The following is a 22,752-nucleotide window of genomic DNA, read 5'->3' as shown; positions in this document are numbered from 1 at the left end:
TTTGTCTTGCAGGTTTTTGTTTTTTTTGTCCTAGGGTTTACAACCACTTTAACAGGTAATATCCTGCACTGCTGCCTCCCTAGTCACAATTTATATCCACAGCACTGGGAAAGTGTAGATTACTGACTATGCTGGCCAATTCATTTGTTATCTGTGCTTGATTTGGGTATAATTGACAGTAAGTTCCATGACACTATTGTCACAGATGACACTGCCAGATGCTGTGAGAGGGTTTGCTGGAGCAATGGTGCCTCATGATCTGTGGCTACTTCCTGTATGTAAAAAAAAAAAAAAAACAGCTCCTACTTAGTTCTGGTCCTTAGAGGCAGCACTCAATCACCTCTGTCCAGATGTGCTATACTTCCACTATTTAGTGGTTTAAATAGGTATTGCATCTTAGGCACACAGACATACAATGAGTGCCTTTATATAAAAAGATGCCAAATAAAAATGTTGCTCTGTGTGTTAAAATGGTGTCTAAGCATAAAGGTTCCTTCTACGGTATTTGTTTGTGTCATTGCAATATCCATATCTGAGATTCATTTAGTAATTCTGCTTCTGATGACCCAGGTCTGTCTTCTGGATTCTACTGCCTACATTGGGATGTGTCTGTGTTACACCTCTGCCTGCTTTGACCACGACCTGTTTATGGTTGGCATTCCCTTTGGTATTTCATTTTTAGCTGAATTATCTGGCTAAAAATCACCAGACAGTATTGGGATTAACATGGGTGGTTAGACTTGGTGGTTGTATGGCAAAATACTAATATATATATATATATATATATATATATATATATATATATATCTAACACGTATTTTGCGCATATTTACACATAAGTAAAATGTAAAAAAAAAATGTGGCTAAAACAGCTAACTGGTATTTTAATATATAGTATTTAAATATGTTTTAGAAGCATAATATTTCTTAGTTTTTTTTTAGAAATATTTCTGACGTCTATATTGGACACAGTGGTCAGTAAAATGAAACTGGCACTGAAGGGCGGGTGCATTTCTTTATACTGTATATGTGCATCGGGGTGCTATTCAGAATAAATGGCAACACGCATACGCAATGGGGTTGATTTACTAAAACTGGAGATTGCAAAATCTGGTGCAGCTCTGCATAGAAACCAATCAGCTTCCATTTTTTTTGTCAAGGCTTAAAGCGTTTGTTAAAATTCTTAAAAAAATTGAAAAAAAAAGATTTGAAAAAAAAAAACATTTTTTTAACTTACCTGAAACCCCTGTTGCTAGGCAGTCTTCCTAATCTGCCTCTTCCTATTCCGCAGCTCTTCCTCCTCTTCGGCGAGCGACCCCGTTGCCTTCTGGGAACCGTGTGTGTCCCAGGAAACACTGGGGCCATTCACAAAGCGCCATGTGACTCGCGCATGCGCAGTAGGAAACGGGAAGTGAAGCCACAAGGCTCCACTGCCTGTTTCCCTTAGTTAGGATGGAGGCGCCGGCGGCCGATCAGGTGGACGGATCGGCCTCGGGGGGGGCGACATCGCGGGCTCACTGGACAGGTAAGTGTTCTTATTAAAAGTCACCAGCTACAGTGTTTGTAGCTGCTGACTTTAAAAAAAAAAAAATCGCGGCCAGAACCCCCCTTTAACCCAAAAAAAAAAAAATTAATGCTTGTTCCCTTAACGCATGTTATACAGCACAGTATAGTCCTGCCAGTTTTTCTCCTCCCCTCTCTGCGCTGATTCTGATCTATCAGGGCTGCTGAGCCCTGACACCAGAGTCATCCGTACGTGCCTCCGTCATCCGCAGCCTGCTTTCCTGGATCTGTGTCCCCCTCTGTCCTCTCCCCACTCCTCTCCTCCCTCCTCTCCCCCCTCCCCTCTCTGAGTGTCAGCTCCCCGATCCTCCCCTCTTGCTCTAAAATACTGTTTTTATTTTCTATAGTTCCCTCTGATTTAGAACAGTAAGCTCCGCAGTGCATGTGATTTATAAAAATATGCGGTACAATAGAGCACAGTTTGGCGCTCACGTGACTGCCCGTCGGTCTCCTCCCCTCCTCTCCTCTTCTCGACTAACGTCAGCGGGGGTTTCCACTTCCCCCTGCAGCTATCGCATCGGTACAGGAGATCAGTGGACAGTCAGCTGAGCGGGTGCTCTGAAGTAAGCTATTATACCGCATATTTTTATAAATGACATGCACTGCGGAGCTTACAGTTATATATCAGAGGGAACTATAGAAAAATATTTTTTACCTTAACAACCACTTTAATTGAACAAGCTGAAGGTAGAATCTGGCTACTATGGACAGCTGCACCAGATTTTGCACTCTCCAGTTTTAGTAAATCAATCCCAATGTTTGGTGGTGCATGCGTTAACACACATTGTACTCTGTGTGCATCCGGCCCAAATCAGATAAATTGCATTGATTTCAATTTTGTTGATCATTGTTGTAGTTCGTTAAAGTGTAACTAAAGGCAAAACTTTTTTTTTTTTTTGGAGAGGGATTAGAACACCTGTCAGTTTGTATTGTTGTCTGTGACTGAGATTCTCCCTCTCCATAAGTCCTGTTTACCGCTCTCATTGAAAGTGAAAGTAATGCCGCGTACACACGAGCGGAATTTCCGTCAGAAAAATCTTGGATGGTTCTTCCAACGGAATTCCGCTCAAGCTTGGCTTGCATACACACGGTCACATAAAAGTTCGCTGAACTTTCGACCGTCAAGAATGCGGTGACGTACAACACTACGACGAGCCGAGAAAATTAAATTCAATGCTTCCGAGCATGCGTCGAATTGTTTCCGAGCATGCGTAGGAATTTTGCACGTCGGAATTGCTACAGACGATCGGAACTTCTGATCGGAACTTTTTCCGACCGAAAAATTGGGAACATGCTCTCAATCTTTTGCTGGCTGGAATTCGGCCAGCAAAAGTCCGATGGAGCATACACACGGTCACATCCGAGCAAAAACTCTCATCGGTCTTTTGCTGGCCGAATTTCCGATCATGTGTACGCGGCGTAAAAGAATATCACAAGTTTTGGGTTGACACCAAAACAGGAATGGAGGAATGATACTCTGCGATTCCCTCACTTTAAACAGATTATCTTTCACTGCCTGTTTTGATTATAGGGCAGGAAGTGAAGGGGATTTTTTTTTTTGTTCTTTTTTAAAAATCCCCTTCACTTCCTTCCCTATAATCAAAACAGGCAGTGAAAGATAATCCATTTAAAGTATCCTTACTTTATCCAAAAAAAAAGTTTTGCTTTTAGTTACACTTTAAAAACCACTTCCGGACCACCCACCATCGTTATGTCGGCTGTTTGAAGAGGAATATTATTGTTATGGCAGCAGCCAGCTACCATAACACCGGTATCCTCTTCTTCAGTGAGCGGTCCAGTTTCAGACAAAAGTGGTCTCTGCGGCGGATTCGCCGCGAGATCACTATTTATTGGTGGCGGGCTCCCCCCTCCCTCCACGCTCCGGTGCCCTCCGCCGCTTACCGGATTCGTCGGCAGCAGCAGAGGCGATCGGATCTCCACCCTTGCTGGGCATGGAGACAAGTGAGGGGAAGATGGCCCCCACCCGTCTCCATAACGTCAAAACGTCACTTCCGCCCCTAGGCTCTTAAAGGGCCATTTTTTTATTATTATTTTGAATTACAATTTTTTTTTATTGCATTTTTGTGTAAATATGAGATCTGAGGTCTTTTTGACCCCAGATCTCATATTTAACCATTTGCCGACCGGTTCCTGTACATATACATCGGCACTTTAAAGATGGATATCTCGGTAACAGCAGCAGCTGCTGCCACAACCGAAGGTATCCATCTTTTCAGTGTGCCGTCCTGTTTACGATAATGGTGGTGTCTGCGGCGGATTCGCAGCGAGATCACCATTATCGGCGGCAGGAGAGGGCTCCCACCGCTCTCCCGCGCCCTCCGCCGCTTACCTGAGCCGTCGGCAGCGGCGGAGGCGATCGGGACCTGTCTGTGGTTGGGTATGGAGACGAGTGAGGGGAAGATGGCCCCCACCCATCTCCATACCATAGCAGGGCTTAAGCGACATCAAAACGTCACTTCCGCCCATACGTCTTAAAGGGCCATTTTCTTGTTGTCATTTTTTCAAATGACAATTTTTTTTTTTTTTACTGCATTTAAGTCCAAATATGAGATCTGAGGTCTTTTTGGCCCCAGTTCTCATATTTAAGAGGATCTGTCATGCTTTTTTCTATTACAAGGGATGTTTACATTCCTTGTAATAGGAATAAAAGTGACACCATTTTTTTTTAAAAAAGTGTAAAAATAAAAAATAAAGATAAAATAAATAAGAATTTTATTTTTTTAAACGCGCCCCGTCCCGACGAGCTCGCGTGCAGAAGCAAACGCATATGTGAGTAGCGCCCGCATATAAAAACGGTGTTCAAACCACACATGTGAGGTATTGCCACGATCGGTAGAGTGAGAGCAATAATTCTAGCCCTAGACCTCCTCTGTAACTCAAAAACATTTTTAAAGTCGCCTATGGAGATTTTTAAGGGTAAAAGTTTGTTACCATTCCACGAGCGGACGCAATTTTGAAGCATGACATGTTGGGTATTAATTTACTCAGCGTAACATTTTCTTTCACAATACAAAAAAATTGGGCTAACTTTATTGTTGTCTTATTTTTTAATTAAAAAAAGTGTATTTTTTCCAAAAAAGTGCGCTTGTAAGACCACTGCTCAAATACGGTGTGACAGAAAGTATTGTAATGACCGCCATTTTATTCTCTAGGGTGTTTGAAAAAAATGTATAATGTTTGGGGGTTCTAAGTAAATTTCTAGCAAAAAAAAATGTTTTTAACAACAACAAATAAACAACAAACAAATTAAACAACAAATCTCAGAAAGAGGCTCGGTCCTTAAGTGGTTAAGCACTATGACGGTTAATACATTAGCTTCTATTTAAACAAAAGGGAAACACTTTCAGAACGTGCCTATAATAGACTTCTTTGTCTATAACTGATTTAAAATAAAAAAGGTGAAGACTGGCTTGTGAAAATTCATAACAATTATTTTTGGCTTGTGTTTCCTTTTTTAGTATTTTGTCTGGAATGTGTTGTGTTAATCGGTTCATTTCCTACGAAACCGGTGTGAATCCCCTATAGTTGAGTCACAGACACGTTCTCGTGTTTACAAAGAGTTAATGTACAGGATGATGAGCCTGCGGTACAGCCTCTGCACAATGACGGGCTGCCACGCCTAAGGCACAATGCCAGCCAATCAGAGAGCAGAGCTGAGCATTATAAGGCACCCAGTCCCATCTACTGCAGGACAGAGACAACTGAAAGCAAACATAGAGGAAACATCTGCAGACAGCTGCAAGGTGAAAGCTGGACCTCTGAGTGGTAAGTGAACATAAAACGTATGAGGATTTATTCCAGTCTGGGATGATGTGAACAATTTCAGCATGATGAGGACTAGAAATGGAAGAGATTATTTTACAGCAGTGATTAAATCAATTACCAGCATTCAAGAATATAAGATGTAGAGAAGCTTCAGATCATGTTATTATTATTATTATTCAGGTTTTATATAACACCAACAGTTTGCACAGCGCTTAACAACATTTATGTATGACAAGGGCCTGCCTGATTGGATAAATGGTGAATATGTTGTTTAGGCGGACCCTTATATTACATAATTGTTGAGTATTCTTAATTCAAAAAAGTAGAGGTTGTAGAAAGATTGTAAAATCAAATTGTAAAGGTCACCATACACATTCCAATCTGACCATACAATCTTTGTACAGTCAACTTTAGATTTACCAAAAGGATGTACTATAAGGATCTACCTAATCTAACCAATCAATTTGTATCCAATCAGGCAGACAGTTGCACTAGATCTAAAGGAGATTATATAGATTGTAACATGTGTGGTGAGCTTTAGGTGTATGAGCAGCTTTACACAGACTACTGTTTCTAACCTTATCAATGTACCCCCTTTATAGAATGGAGTGTTACCAATCACCCCATGGTTTGGGGTCATTTAAGCTCAAATTCCCTTGCGTGGCTGTGCTTATTACTGGTAGCAACTAATTATGTGTTAATGCTTTCAGACAATTCGTTATGTTTTTTTTACTGATTAAAAATGCTCACAGATATCGGTTTTATGTTGGGTGCATTATCTAATAAACACCTAAAGTCCTATAGTAGCTTTACTAATCAAAATCAGTAGCTACAGAAGTGCGGATGTCCCCGAAAAGTAACATCTTTGAGATAACAGAATCTAAATATAAGCCGAGTGATATCTTACCGTTACATTTTAACCAGTAAACACTTTTTTTAGAATCAATAGCTGACAACGGGGCTTTGCATAGTCAGCTAGATATAATGTTTCTCTAAGGCTTCCTATACACTGCTGCTGGTAAACGGAAGTTTTTTTTCTTCAGTTGCCCCTGAATCTTATCAGTACATGTACACAGGGTCGTTCATAATGGTTTCTAGGCATTTTTTTTGGAAAGCAAAAAAAATGCGTTCAGGATGGATGTTCAGAGGCATCTGAAACGCCTGTAATAGCTTGTAAACGAGTGTAAACACGGTAACTCACGTTTCGTTTACAGGTGTTTTACATTTTTTACTATTTGAAAAAAAAAAAACGCTTCTAAACGCAAATGTGGCTAAACGCACCATGTAAACGCGGCAAAACAGACGTTTTTAAACGTTGTTTACTATCTGTCAAGTTAAATCATTCAGGGGAGGTTGTAAAACGTTCCGTGTACATTAAGCCTTAGAGGTCCAGTACCCTAGACAAAGTACAGACTGCGCATTTAATGTTTTTTTTTTTTGTTGCTTTTTTTGGTCACCCTCTTCTTCTTATTTTTATTATCATTGTAAAGATACCGTATTTATCGGCGTATAACTGCATAATGCACTTTTCCCCCTTAAAATCAGGGGAAAATCGTGGGTGTGTTATACACCGATCCCTGCTGTCTCTGAGGGAAGAGGAGCGATCTCCTGTGTACCCGGCGCTCCGTCACTCACAGCCACACCTCCTGGCCCTGCATTGGGCCACTGTTCTGTCTATCATATGAGCAGGGCCAGGAGGCGGGGCTGTGAGTGACGGAGCGCCAGGTACACAGGAGATCGCGGCTCTGTGTAATTCAGCTGTGCTCGCTCCTCCTCCTCTTCCCTCAAAGACAGCAGGGATAATCCAACACTGGCGAGGCTGCAATAATGGGAAATGTGAGGCTGCAGACAGGCACTGAACAGGCTGCATTGTTGGGCAATTTATAGGCTGTAGATGGGCACTGAGCAGGGTGCATTGATGGGCAATTTAGAGGCTGCAGATGGGCACTGAGCAGGCTGCATTGTTGGGCAATTTATAGGCTACAGATGGGCATTGAACAGGCTGCATTGATGGGCAATTTAATGGCTGCAGATGGGCGCTGAACAGGGTGCATTGATGGGCAATTTAGAGGCTGCAGATGGGCACTGAGCAGGGTGCATTGATGAGCTGTGAACCTTATTTTGCTTAAAAGTTCTTTATTTAAAATATACATTTTTTTCCTTAAACTTCCCTCCTAAAATTGGGGTGCGTGTTATACGCCTGTGCGTGTTATACACCGATAAATACGGTAATTCCAATGAACAAACATTTATTACAATATTGTTAACCAAGGTACCATTCTGAAAAAATATGCTTAGAATCTTATGTTCCAACTAGAATTAAAGTGACACTAAACAATTTCTCCAAAAATCATTCACACACAAATCCGTTACCTAATGGCCCTGTAATCTATTTTTTATGAAATTGGTTTCTACTATGTTTTTCTACACCCCTGTAATGTCCTCCACAAGCTTCTGAACCTCTTCTTTTCCATCTCACTTCCATGTGTTTGAAATAAGCAGTGCACTCTAGTTGCAGTCATGTGAAGTGCTCTGTGCACACTACAAATCCCATAGTCCATCTTGGGAGCCAGCAAGAAAAGATGGCTATGTGCCAATATACAGTGGGACCATAGAGAACCAATGTAACCACCCTCTAATAGGAAGTCATATCATAACAAAAAAAAAGGAATTTGGAGTTTTACAGTATTCTGAGAGCAAAAGAAGTACTTCTTTAAAATTAAGAATACATACTTCTATAAAAATATATTTTTCATGAAAAAGAATTTAGTGTCACTTACATTTGAAAAAAAGTAATAATGCAAAACTATAATACAGCCTAATAAACTTTCTGATCAAAAAGATTAGCACATTACAGATTGTTTTACTAAAGGCCTAGCGGACCCTTTATCCTGCGCTCTCTTAAAAGTTAAAAATTAGGGGAATATTTAAGGGAAATCTCTTTCATTTGGTACAGTTATGGTGTTGTATAGCACAGTCTGAGATGCTATAGAATTTGTCTTGTCTTTTTAAATATATTGCTTTGGATAATTGGGGTCTTACTGGTAGAAAGCAGCATAAAAGGTATATAGAGGCAGTATAGAAATTGAGGTTTTTCAGACTGCTCTGTGCGATATATAGTGTATATATATTTTTATATGCTGACCAGACAGGAAGTGTGGGAAAATCTCCAACAGCAACACAGAGAGAAATAAACACTTTTTTTTTTAAATAAGCAGGGACACAACGAGAAATAGAAATCTGACAGGTTTTCATTTTCCCTATTTTAAATAAAGGTGTATATTTTTTTCTGTATTGCTTTTGGTGATTTCCCCTCACTTCCTGTCTGGTGAAGCCACTGTCAGCAGGACAGGAAGTGAGGAGTGATCTCTTAGGAAGCCCCAGATTTAAGTAAAAATGCAACAGGGATACTACCATTCCCCAATCTCTATAATTACAATATAAAAATGATTGGCATACACTTTAAACCTAGAACAGAAATATGGCAGCTGTCCCCACTTGGCGTGGTTGTCAGTGATAGTACAAATGTAAAATAGTAAAAGTGGTTTCTACATTCAGTCTACTGTACTTGACAACAATGCAATCATGCTTCATTTAGAACACATATACTATATATTCATTGGCTGTTTGAACGGCATTCTTTTTTTTTTTTTTTTTGGTCTGATGAATATATAGTGAGTCCCCTAATATTTTAATGATCTCCTCTACAAACACAAAAACACAAAAACATTTTTTATGGATCTCGTATAACTTGTCATAAACGGCACTCTAAGTATATATTTTACATTCCAGCGACAAGGAGATCACATCGGAGAAGATGAAGCTTATCCTGACCTTAGCCTTAGCTTGTGCGCTTATTAGTGGACTGGAATCGGTAAGTTTCTTTGGGCATCATGTACCTCTGTTTTCAGCTGCAATGTATTCTGTTACTGATTAAAATATTTTTTTGTGTTCCAGACGTTCTCTATAAAAACAAGCAATTCAGAAGGTAGGTAATATATAAATATTGTCTATTGAAATGAAGTATATCTAATATAAAGGTTACTTTCAACATCTATTTCTGCACAGTGTTTTGGGCCACATAGAGGAAGGACAAATACTAAGAGCACATAGAGCACATATGTCAAACACAGGCCAAATCGGGCCTGCCAGGCCTTTTGTTATGCTGCCCTTGCACCCAGTTTTGCAGCCAGAACATGCCAGAATTTCATTCAGCCTCCTCTGGCTCTCACCCTCCACTTCTGATCCTCATTGTCACTTGTAAACACAGAAGGTTGCTTTGTTTAGAAGGGGCAGCTTTCCTCTCAGCGGCTTCTGGAACTAACAGATCCCTACACACACTCAAGGCAGGGCATAGTGAGGACAGATCTCCAGAATCTGAGCAAAAGATCTCCCTACCAGCCGAGGCAGAGTGGCCTACACAGGAAGGTACTAGAGCCAGGGCAGGTGGGTGAGAGAGATGCGAGGAAGCTTATTTGGGGGGTTGGGGGGCTGTGCATGGTGCTCCCTAAACCCTGCACTCTGTATATAACACACTTCTGAACCCTGCTTTCTGTACTTAGTGCCCCCCTACACCCTGCACTTTGTAAATAGCGCACCCCTAAACCCTGCACTTTGTACATAGCGTACCCCTGCACTCTGTACATAGTGCCCCCCTAAATCCTCTACTTTGTAAATAGTGCACCCCTGAACGCTGCAAGCTGTTCATAACACACTCCTGAACTCTGCACTCTGTACATAATGCACTCCTGAACTCTGCACTCTGTACATAATGCACTCCTGAACTCTGCACTCTGTACATAATGCACTCCTGAACTCTGCACTCTGTAGGTAGTGCACCCCTGAACTCTGCACTCTGTACGTAGTGCACTCCTGAACTCTGCACTCTGTACGTAGTGCACTCCTGAACCCTGCACTCTGTACGTAGTGCACTCCTGAACCCTGCACTCTGTACGTAGTGCACTCCTGAACCCTGCACTCTGTACGTAGTGCACTCCTAAACTCTGCACTCTGTACGTAGTGCACTCCTGAACCCTGCACTCTGTACGTAGTGCACTCCTGAACCCTGCACTCTGTACGTAGTGCACTCCTGAACCCTGCACTCTGTACGTAGTGCACTCCTGAACCCTGCACTCTGTACGTAGTACACTCCTGAACCCTGCACTCTGTACGCAGTGCACTCCTGAACTCTGCACTCTGTATGTAGCGTAATCCTGAACTCTGCACACTGTACGTAATGCACTCCTGAACCCTCCACTCTGTACATTTTGCACCTCAGTTACAAAGGGACCTTTGAGGGCAACCATATTGCTGATGCTGATAAAACTGAGTTTAATTCCCCTGACATAGAGGAAGGACCCATAACAAGAGCACATAGAGGAGGAATCCATACTGAGAGCACATAGAAGAAGGACCCATACTAAGAGCATATAGAGGAAGGACCCATACTAAGCCATTCATCTGGCTGGCTTGAATTGGCTTATGCCATTTGTAGGGGCTGATCACATAGATTTTCCAGCTAACTGAAAAATCTATGTTCATGATCACAGGAGTGTTTGATACTTGGAGGTGCTCATTATTGCAAACTAATTAAAGAAGAATTCCAGTGTATGGATATTTTATACATAATTACATTGGTCCAGCTTGGACTAATGTAACTATGTATATCTCATACCTGTCTGATGCCTCTGGAAGCTAGAAATCAATGTAGTAGACACCACTACACCAGTGATCTCCACTCTCTTCCACATCCTATGCCAAGCAGGTGTCCTACTACATTCTGAACACAGGAGGTCAGCTGCTCAGCACAAGCACCATTAGGAGAATGCTTTAGATTTTCTGAATGAATGCAAAGCATTCTCTAATTGGAGGAGGTATAGAGCATGACACCACTGTTCTGTCTCTTAATTTCATCTGATCAGAGAATGTTTTGCATTCATTCAATAAATGCAAAGCATTCTCTGAATGGCGCTTGTACAGAGTGGCTTACCTCCTCTATTCAGAATTCAGCAGGGCAGCCACAAATAGAGAGGGGGAGTCTCCTTAATGGTCGCACAGACAGCAATAAAAACAATAATCCCTCTCCTCTCTGTTCAAAATCTTTGGATATCCTATAATAATATCCAATATTTAATCAAATTATAGATAACATTTTTTTAAACAATGTAACTGCTGCAATGGAATTTTTTATTTTATTTATCAAGTAAGGTGGCTTAATCAGATTGACGGCAACATATTAATGTTCCTTGTGAAAACATACACATGGTATTGAATTATATTCTATTTGTTTATGTCATTTTTTCCTCTCTCTCTTCAGATTGTGTCTGCTTAAATGGAGGTAGCTGTTTGTATCGCAGAACCCACCGTAGACCCTACAGGTGTGCCTGCCCTACAGGATATGATGGACAGCACTGTGAAAGAGGTATATAGCTAATACCTTAATTGCTGCTGCTTTTCCATTAAATACATTTTTGTGTGATTCTGAGTTCACAGTGACACTTTTCTTACAGACATGCAAGCTACATGCTACAAAGACAGGGGCCAGAACTACAGAGGCACTGCATCCCGAACCACTCACAACTATACCTGCATGCGCTGGGACTCCCCACTCTTGAAAAATCATTATTTCAATGCCAACATGAAGGATGCCTTAAAGCTTGGTCTAGGGAAGCACAACTATTGCAGGTAATGTTCTACATGTCTCAATGGTTAAAGCTCAATTCAAGCCCTGGAAATAGATCTGCAGGCAGATAGACATTTATATACTGACAACTTAATTCTACTATTACATCGGTTTTTCAGGGTGTCTAAATTTGAATGTCTAGTCCAGGGATATGCAATTAGTGGACCTCCAGCTGTTGCAGAACTACAAGTCCCATGAGGCATAGCAAGACTCTTACAGCCACAAGCATGAAACCCAGAGGCAGAGGCATGATGGGACTTGTAGTTTTGCAACAGCTGGAGGTCCGCTAATTGCATATCCCTGGTCTACTCCAACAGGTACAAGAATAACAACTAGTGCCCTCAGTAATCAGCACTAAGAACCGTCTCTCTCCCCTTTTCTGCAGTATAAGTCTATATGATCTTGTTATTGGTGGGGTGGCTGCTACTCAGCTCTGCCAGCATAGAGCACTAGAGTAAAAATTTTGGAAGCAATAAGGTATTTTCAGACAGTTCCAAGCAAAAAATAATGCAAAATGGGGAGGGGGATTAGAACTTTAAAGAGATTACTGTGTGATAATTTAATTGGGCTTTCTATTCAGTAAGTTACTGCAATAAAATGCTCCAGGCAAACTCAGTATAGATAAATCACAATCTGGGTTGTGTATGACTCGTTGCTCTTCTTTCCCGTTGACAGGAACAAAGAAGCTCACCAGTAAGACTAAATTATTTTGTGCTGAGGAGTCTAACTAAACCAAAGCAGTGTTGTTGTACAGGTTATTTCAGTGGTGTTTATGTGGATGAAATGCCAAAAGACTCCTCCGCCACAACGGCAACCTGCTGTATAGAAAGTGCAGATCAAAGTTTCATATATAAGCCTGAAAGACTAAAACATGACCATAAAAGAAGCACATATCACTATGAAACTTTTTTGCGTGTATTGATTGGAGTAGTTAGCATTCTAAAATTGGATGTTTATGGTTAGTCATAGTTACATAGTTACAGTACATAGTTACAAAGTTAGTCTGGTTGAAAAAGACACAAGTCCATCCAGTTCAACCAATAAAAGGAGGGAAAAAAATCATACAATCCCATAAACACAATCCTAAACCCACAGTTGATCCAGAGGAAGAAAAGAAAAACCAGCAAAGCATGATCCAATTTGCTCTAGCAGGGGAAAAAATTCCTTCCTGATCCCATGAGAGGCAAGCAGATTTTCCCTGGATCAACTTTACTTAAAAATGTTAGTCCCCAGTTATATTATGTACAGTTAGGAAAGAACCCAGGCCCTTCTTAAAGCAATCTACTGAGCTTGCCATAACCACCTCTGGAGGGAGTCTAATCCACATTATCACAGCTCTTACTGTGAAGAAACCTTTCTGTGTTTGGAGATTAAATATCCTTTCCTCCATAAAGATTGCTCCCTTGTCCTCTGTGATGACCTCAACGCCAAGTTCACTATATGAACCACTTATGTATTTATACATAAGTTTATTTATACATATTCCTTATTTTGAATTCCTTAGGTTTGGGTATGTACATCAGTCTGTGCTATATGTAGAAATATCGTACATTGCTGTGAAATCCTATGTACTAGATGCTTTCTGATGATGCAGCCTTTACATCTTTTTTTTTCTCTTGCAGAAACCCAGAGATTGGAATGAGACCATGGTGCTACTTCAGGGGACCCAAAGGGATTTCCACTATGTTTTGTCAGATCCCAAAATGTGAATCAGAAGCGACAACAGTATCGACAACATTGGAAAAAATAGGTTGGTGTTAAATATTTGCAGATTTGCTGGAACATTGTGCATCATCAGTTCAGCTTCTTTAAACAAGCCCAAGCTGGGACTCTAACCCAAATGCAGATGTCATATTATGTTCTTTATAACTTATGGCTGATATCTATGACTTTGTCAATGAACCACAGTAAACTTAGTCTATTTTTACAATGCAGAACCTTCTTGTGGCCGCCGCCAGCACAAGCTGTATAAAATCGTTGGTGGGATGAGCAGTCCAATTGAATCCCAGCCATGGATAGCCATGCTCTACCAAGTCAGCCGCAGAAACAGACAGCAACTCTTCTTTCAGTGTGGAGGAAGTCTTATTCATCCCTGCTGGGTGGTCACTGCAGCACATTGTTTTCCAGACGGGTAAGTGATTATTCATTATGCTTTTCTGGCTTTTATCTAGCAACAGATCATTTTAATTGGCTTTATCATTTGATTTCATTCATTCGTGAATGTGTTCCTTTCATGACATTAAGGGGTTGATTTACTAAAGGCAGATACACTGTGCACTTTGCAAAGAGTAGGTGCACTCTGCAAGAGCAGTTGTTCCAGAGCTTAGTAAATGAGCAGAAACTTTGACTTCCATCATCCAATCATGTGCAAGCGAAAATGCGTTTTTTTTTTTCTTGCACGTGATTGGGTATTCTTTGCAGAGTGAAGTTTTACCTCATTTACTAAGTTATTTATTTATTTATTTTTTTAATTTCAGGTACTTATATAGCGCCGTCAATTTACACAGCGCTTTACATATATATTATACATTCACATCAGTCTCTACACCCTCAAGGAGCTTACAATCTAAGGTCCCTAACTCACATTCATACATACTAGGGCCAATTTAGACAGGATCCAATTAACCTACCAGCATGACTTTGGAGTGTGGGAGGAAACTGGAGTACCCGGAGGAAACCCACGCAGACACAGGGAGAACATGCAAACTCCAGGCAGGTAGTGTCGTGGTCAGGATTCGAACCAGCAACCCTTCTTACTGCTAGGCGATAGTGCTACCCACTACACCACTGTGCCACTACACCGTTCTGAAGCAATTGCACTTGCAGAGTGCAACTGCACTTTTCAAAGTGCACAGTCTATATGCCTTTATTAAATTAACCCCTAAATAACACAAGTGCAAAGTGCCCTTAGTAGTAGTATATTGGAAATATATATTATCTAATGTAACAACAGTACACCTAAATCTGATTAATTGCTAAGAATTACTACATACTAGCTCTATGTATGTGAGTGACAAAACCAATGATCCACAGTATTACTTAGAAAGAATGTTATCCATATTACTAAAATGAGCCATTGCCTTGTGCATGCAGGGCAAAGCAACAGGTTTATTTCAATGGCAGCCCCATCAGCTCCTTATACTTCCTTAACTTTTCAGCTTGTACATTTGGCTGTTGGGAGTGGAAAGAAATAACTGATGCCTCCAGTTATAGTAGATTATGTGACTTATTACCTGTCATTCCCATATGACAGTTTTGCTATCTGGCAAATAAACATTTAGGCACTTAGCGCTGTCACATGGGGGGTGGGGAGTGAGTCCTCGGTCCTGTGTAAGCTTCAAGCTTTGGAGCATGCAGAGGCCTTCTTTACTTTATTGTGGTGGCTGAATGGATTGGTGAAAATATGGTAAATATGGGCAGCTGGGGGCCACTAATAAAGTATATCTGTTGGGCAAGTTCACTTTACATGCACAACTTGATTAAATTTGTTTTAATTTAGTGAGACTCCTGAACCCAAGGACTATGCCATTGTTTTGGGAAAGAATAACCTTGATGAAACCAATGAGTTTAAAGAACAGAAGTTTTTGGTGGAGAAAATCATCCGTCACAAACATTACAGCGATTTGACAAATGCTCTGGACAATGATATTGGTAAGAGGCAAACGTTGCTTAACAAACTTGATTGAAGTAACAGCTAATCATTTATTTATCCTTGCACTGGAAAAATAAGTTTAATTAGATCCAGTGTACTATTAACACAACAGATACAATACACTTTTTATGTAATACCCAGCATATGACTAAGATTCAGTGGGATTCCGGTTTTATTGTCCAGGATTCTAACCTTCAGAACCTGTTATTTTTTTTAGCACTGGTGAAGATACGCTCGGAATCTGGAGAATGTGCTGCCATGACCGATCATGTTCAGACTATCTGCTTGCCACCGCCGGACCTTAAATTAGAAGGTGGAACAAAGTGTGAGATTGCTGGATTTGGAAAGGAGGCTTATGGTACATTTTATCTGCTAATTGACTAAATTATTATTGCATTCTTAGTCAACTCTTACCCCTCTAACTTGGTGTTATTTTCCTTTCCTGCAGATAGCATTAAGTACTCTCAGGTCCTGAAGTCTTCCACGGTTCAGATAATCCCTCAGAATGTATGCCAGTCAGAGGAGTATTATGGGAAACTGATCAATAACAATATGTTTTGTGCTGGAGACCCGGCATGGAAGGTGGATGCTTGCAAGGTAAGATTATAATTAGAACATAACAAGTTAGCTTTTATGCTGAAAACCTCTTTTGCCTTAGTAGTATCAGAGAAATATTAGATGGAGAATGGATGTTCATATTTGACCGGTTATAGTAAAAATGCCCTGCCAAAGCTATCAGTTTGTAAGCCTTGAGCTGTCTCTTATCTCATGTGAACAGATGTTAAAGGTAACTGTGAATGTGGTAAATCCATTTAGCAATAAAAGTCTAATGCTGGGTATACGCACATAGATTATTTTCAGTTCAACTTACAGGCTGAACTAAAACAATCTGGCAGATTCCCCCATCTATGGATGGAGGAATCTCCCAGTGCACCTATTGTATTCTGAGGGCTACACCTGGCGCCTATCAGACTACCCGAACAGTCGCTGCATCTAATTTAGTTTTCCACTTGGCTCCTTTTTAAAATTTTTTTTTTTTAATAAAAGGATGTTGGGCAAGAGAGAACCGACAGGGCCATCCTTGTAGTGAACTGCCTCAAATATGTGGAGTGTGTACCCAGCCCAACTCCAGGCAAAAAAAAAATAAATAGTTTTCCTATGCAGTGGGGCTGTCTCCACACTGCATGGGTTAACTGCTCGTTTTTGTCTAGAGGAGAGGAGAAAGGAGATATACTTACCTAATCCTCTCAGCACTCCCAAGCTCCAGCAATTTTGAGTAATGGACTGTTCCTGATGTCATCAAGCCCAGAGCAGGCTCCATAGACCAGGAACAGTCCATCGCTAAACAATGGCAAGCATATAGTTTTCCAATGGAAAGAAGGATGAAGTGACTATAAGCTTTTTCCTCACCACTAAACAAAACGGGCTTTAAGTTACCTGCTCAAAAGCTTACCACACTCTTTACAATCTGACTTTACAAACTCCTTTAGACCTACCAACAACTTTACAAAGGCCTGCTTGATTCGGTACAAACAGAATAGATAGTTTAGCTAGACCTTCATATTACTTCATTTTGGTAAAGTGTACAGTCAAACTGTATTGTGTAAATGAGCTTAAAGTGGTTGTAAACCAGGGGTGCTCACCCTTTTGAAGAGCGGGGGCCACTCAAGTGATTTGGTAACCAGCTATGGGCCACAATAAAATAAAATGGTTCCGAATTTTGAATTCTTTCCTCCTGTAGCGGCTGAATGCCGACGGGAGGGAGAGAAGGGCTCTGAAGGGGTCCGAAGACCACATGTGGCCCATGGGCCACAGGTTGGCCACCCCTGTTGTAAAGGCTCAAGGTTTTTTACCTTCATGCATTCTATGCATGAAGGTAGAAAACTTTCCATGTGCAGCAGCCCCCCCACTACTTACTTGAGCCCCATCTCGATCCAGCGATGTCCATGAGAGCAGCGGGTCTCCTAGGTCTTTTTCTCCTCATTGGCTAAGACAGCAGTACAGCTATTAGCTCCCACTACTGTCAATCACAGCCAGTGAGTCAATGAGCTGCTTGCTATGGGGGCATTCAGCAAGAGGGAGGGGCCAGGAGCGCCGGCGGGGGGCCTAAGAAGAGGAGTATTGGGGCTGTTCTGTGCAAAACCACTGCACAGAGCAGGTATGTATGACATGTTTATTTTATTTTTTTTAAATCTGCCTTTAATATTACTTTAAATGCCTAATTTATTACATGTCTAGTCTTGTACAATGGGTTTTGACCTGTTTTCAAAGTAATACATCTAATCATTTATACTTACCTCTTTTTAGGGAGATTCCGGTGGTCCTCTTATCTGCAACCACAATGACCAAATGGTACTCTATGGTGTAATAAGCTGGGGTGATGAGTGTGCCAAGAAAAACAAGCCTGGAGTGTATACCCGAATGACAAACTACCTGAGCTGGATAGAGGAAAACATGGCTGAATCGCCCAGTATGCAAGCCAATTTTATTCCAAAGTAATTAAAAAATACTGAGAATCTGGAAAACAGAGCTGTGAAGAAGCCAATTAGCTTGTCAATGTAAGATAAATCTAAAGATTTATTTAAAAAAACTAAATCTAAAGATTTTTACAGAGATTGCACAGTGAATGGTTAGCTTTGGGACCATGGCTATTATGGTCACTCTGGTTCATCCTTGGATACCAGAAACATGAGAAGACATAGAGACAATCACGTATCTTTACAGAATGATGCATCTGTGTTTGGTATCCCTAATTATAAAGACTGTTACATTTCAAGGACTGTTGCTAGGCCTTGACTCTGGCCTTGATGGTAGATAATCTGTTTTGCAGACTTGAGGTTGATTTACTAAGTGCTTGTATACACCTGCGTTAAAAGCAACCTGCAGTAAATAGCTTTTAACATTGTGGCAAGGGGGGCGGCTGTTAGGCGGGATGGGGATGTATTTTTACTACCCCCCCCCCAGCAACAAGTGTAAAATAGACCTAAAAAGTTGAGAATCTTCATATAATACATTGTATGAATATTCACTTCAATTATCCAATCACGTGGAGCACATTCCTGTTCATTTATTTCTTCTCCATATGATTGCGTATTCAATGTGAACAGGAATGTGCTTTTCACATGGATGGATAATTGACGGAAATATTCAAACAATTTATCATGTGAAGATTCTCAATTCCTTTAGTAAATTAGCCTAATTGTATCTAGATATGTCATATATTTGGAACTGATATATTCCAGGCCCTAAGAAGTGAGGGGCTTTTTAGCATCGTGTTTGCACTGATATCGGAATGAACTTTTTACTCTTCGCTACTGATGATCACATCAGCAGAATCACAGGTTGGCGATCTGATTTATAGAGAATCCTCCAATTCTAGAATCTAGCCAATCATGATCCATGGCTTGTATGATTCTCCTTATATTGAACACTTCTTCAGGTTTATTATTTAGTCAAAAATTTCCAATTTGCCTGATTTGCAAACGGATTTTCTTATCTCCGTGTATTACCAAAAGGTACTGTATAAGTGAACATTTTCAATTTCTGTGTAAATATTTGAAACAAATGAAGACAAAACAGGTATACTGTCCACTGCAAAACGTGACTGAGAAATACTTACAACAAAAAAGACAAACCTTTTATGGCCAATTCCCAGTCACAGTAAAGGCAAATATGTTGTTTTAATGGCCTTTTCTCCTTGACCTAATCAGATACTTGGTGCAAACATAGCTTTTTTTATTGGACCATAACCTGCCTTTTTTTTTCTTTTTTTCCATAATATAAGTGTCTAAAACATTTCAAAAATCTATTCAAAAACCTATTCCAAATCCTCATAAAAAAAATAATACCTCATTTTCAACACTGAAATGTTTTGAAATGTTCTCTCTGGCGTTACTTTCAGTTGCCATTCTCTTTAATGGTGTCTGGGACTGATTTGTGTTTACATTATTACAATATTAGTCCTCATTTAGACTGGGTTCACATATGAGCACGGAGTGGCTCACAGCAGGAGTTTCAGGTCTAATTTCAGCCTGAATTTTTGGGCTGAATTTGGACCTGAAATGGACCAAAAGACGCACAACACTCCTGTGCAAAACGCACAGGAGCCGCTGCGGAGATAGATATGTGAACCAGTTCCATAGAAAGCCGGTCACAATCTCCTGCTGTGAGAACTGGATGCGGGGAAACCCATATCCAATTCTCACTAGTGTGAACCCAGCCTTAGATATTTCTACTAATGAAAATGGCAATATGTTGTACATAATATATTACTGACTATTTATGTTAATTATATAATTTATGTAATATTTTAATATATATTTACTTACAGAGTAAACTATAAACTGCACATAAATGTTACTTTTAAAACAGCAACAGTTGCAGGTTTATCTACTAGGGGGATGGCAATGCAGAACCCTATAGAAGACAAAATTAGCGGCTTTGAGTAGACTATGATATCTATAAACTATTGAAGTAGTCAAAACAATTATTCAATTCTATTGGTCACTTTAAAAAAAAGTGTTCAGAAAAACTTTTCTCGATTTAAATCAGAATTAAACTGTATCTAAGCACCATAAACTGGAAACGATATTTAATTCATTTTTAATATTCAAAGCAAACTCACCCATCCATCCATGTCTCCATGCTTTATTTTGTTGAGAAATAACTTCTAGCTGTAGTTATCTTGAGTAAGGGCAGATGATTCATGTAGCATTTACTTTCTGGAATCCATCTGCCCTTAGCACAGGCATGCAGACAAGAGGGTGTGCTTAGCTGAGAAAGCCCTTTTTCAGATGATGAAAGAAAAAAAAAATGCCATGAAGACTCCTGTAATGTATGACATCATTTTGGCTTAGGCCAGAAACCAGAAAGCAACTGAAGAATTCTTCAATCGGCTTTGGGTGCAGGCACCAGCATCTGTAGTAAGGGAAACAGGAAGTGAAGCCTTGTGACTTCACAGCCTTTTTCCTACTGCGCATGTGCGAGTTGCGCTGCGCTTTGTAAATGATCCCATAGTCTTCTAGGACCTGTGATGTGTCCCAGAGGACTGCAGGGAAAGGAGAAGGGGGGGGGGGCTAACTTCCGGCTAAGTTCACCACGGCGATCTGAGCCAGAAGTGGGAGCGGGAACCTGTCAAAACCAGGTACCTGTTCCCTTTCGGGTGGAGCTCCGCTTTAAATTAATGCCAACTCTCTAGTGATCTCTTGAGGATAAGCAAGAAAACAACAGACCCCACAATAGCCAAGAACACCTAGAGAAGGCCATGATCCTGCAAGGTTGCTGTTTTAAAACAATGATCTTACAAAAGAACAATGGAGATATCAGTTGCCACTTTTGTAACACACAAGCCATACAAGCTGTTCCATATACATTGTTTTGGAGGAAAGGTGGCATTGCTGTGTGCCTTGTTCAATGTATTTTCAAACTGATGGGCTGGCCCCATGTGTGTTTATATTGTCTCCTATTTATTTATTGATATTGTATATCATTATTTTGATTTTATCTGTCATTAATAAACTATTTGTTCCTATATTACCTATATATGCCATTTATTTTGTGCTGAGATTTGTTCATAGAAGCTTGTGTATAATGCAAAGATTCTTTAAATCTGCCTCCTTCATTTATAGATCCTTTTTATTAATGGAAACTATAGTACAGCTTCCATGAATGGAGGAAGGGGTGGTGAGGGTGGGTATAGTTGGCAATCTTGACAAGTGCCTATAACAGGTCCAGTAGCTGTATAACACCGGCAGGACCGGAAGTTTAAGGATGCTGGGGTATGGGGAAGGGGGGCAGAGAGCTTCAGATTTCAACGAGGATAGCTGGCACCAGCACAAGGAACATTTCTCATTAAATCTAAGTACTGTCCCTTGTGCTGATTTTCTTTTTCAATTTTGCCTAAACTTAGGCTTTAACATTGTTCAATAGCAGAAAGATAATCTCTAACAAATGACTGCCTTGTAATAATTAAAAAGCAAGATTTGGAGACCATAATAACACGTGAATTAGCACTACATGAATACTCGTTGTAGGGCTCCAGTGTGGACAACAATGACCAAGGCAGGATTTACACGATTTCGTGTGCATGCACTGCACATGGTAACACAGGTAGGGGTGAATGGGCTCATAGAGTTTTCCCCTGTGTCAGTGATCTCCAAAATGTGGCCCTTTTCTGCCTTTACCTGTCCCTTTGGGCAGTATTCTTCCCAATGATAAAGGGCACTATTCCTACCACTGACAACAATAATAGTTCACTATTTCTCCCACTGACACCAAAGATGGGATACTATTCCTCCCACTGACAACAATGATGGTGAACTATTCCTCACATTGACACCAACAATGGGGCACTATTGTTCCCACTAATACCTACCAATGATGGGCCACTATTCCTCCTCCTACTGACCAGAAAGAAATGCTATACTATTTTTACTTCCACTGACCACAAAGTCTGAGGCATTGTTTACTCCCACTGATACTGAGCCATTTTGTATTCTGGGGAGGCCACAGTCTGCCCCCCCCCCCTAAATTCTGAAGGAATATCCCCAAAGGTTATTAGCATTAAAAAAATGGGAGCTGTCACTGCTTACTTGCTGAAGATGGAAATGATGGAGCTATCAGAATAATTCTTGTTCAAAAGTGAGTCTTTAAAGTGTTACTAAACCCAGGACCCTGCTTTCACCATATCCAGCCTTCCACAGTACACAGAACATGAAAATGCATTTATTTTAGTAAATATAAACTGCTAAATACCCTTTCTCATCTGCAGTATATAGCAGTCTTATGACTTCTATTAGTGTCTGGCTAAAGCTTTTGGGAGTTTTCCTTCTCCTCTGACTGTCGTATGAGGCTGCATGACCCTTGACCCTCAGTCTGGACAGTGCTGATTGACCCTGTGCTGATCACATGCACCCTCCCAAAAAACAAACAAAAAAACAACCAATTTTTCTAGCAATACACACCAAACTGAGCATGTGCAAAGTGCCTCCTAGGGCAGCAGATGGATTGGGGACAGCTAAAGAAGGGGAGAATCAGAGAAGACAGTATCAAGCACAAGGCAGAGGATTAA

The 22,752-nt window shown here is 40.6% G+C and overlaps 1 protein-coding gene across 1 annotated transcript; it reads left to right on the top strand.

Annotated features, from left to right (window-relative positions):
- Positions 1-5,199: 5,199 nt before the first annotated feature.
- Positions 5,200-21,218, top strand: PLAU (plasminogen activator, urokinase). The gene is made up of 11 exons (XM_073596754.1): positions 5,200-5,349; positions 9,142-9,223; positions 9,307-9,337; positions 11,666-11,770; positions 11,859-12,033; positions 13,654-13,781; positions 13,967-14,162; positions 15,531-15,682; positions 15,901-16,041; positions 16,132-16,280; positions 17,991-21,218. The coding sequence occupies exons 2-11, from the start codon at positions 9,167-9,169 to the stop codon at positions 18,180-18,182; spliced, it is 1,326 nt and encodes a 441-aa protein (XP_073452855.1). The 5' UTR covers positions 5,200-5,349; positions 9,142-9,166; the 3' UTR covers positions 18,183-21,218.
- Positions 21,219-22,752: the final 1,534 nt, after the last annotated feature.

This window comes from Aquarana catesbeiana, linkage group LG08 (assembly GCF_042186555.1).
Source record: "Aquarana catesbeiana isolate 2022-GZ linkage group LG08, ASM4218655v1, whole genome shotgun sequence".
NCBI lineage: Eukaryota > Metazoa > Chordata > Amphibia > Anura > Ranidae > Aquarana > Aquarana catesbeiana.
Note: the sequence above shows the minus strand (reverse complement) of the source record. Positions and strands in the feature narration are given on the sequence as shown.

Excerpts from the sequence above, each read along its gene's own strand:
- PLAU (XM_073596754.1), top strand. The coding sequence starts at position 9,167 with ATGAAGCTTATCCTGACCTTAGCCTTAGCTTGTGCGCTTATTAGTGGA. Across the intron at positions 13,782-13,966 it reads GACAACATTGGAAAAAATAG|AACCTTCTTGTGGCCGCCGC; the intron begins GTTGGTGTTAAA and ends TTTACAATGCAG. Across the intron at positions 14,163-15,530 it reads GCACATTGTTTTCCAGACGG|TGAGACTCCTGAACCCAAGG; the intron begins GTAAGTGATTAT and ends GTTTTAATTTAG.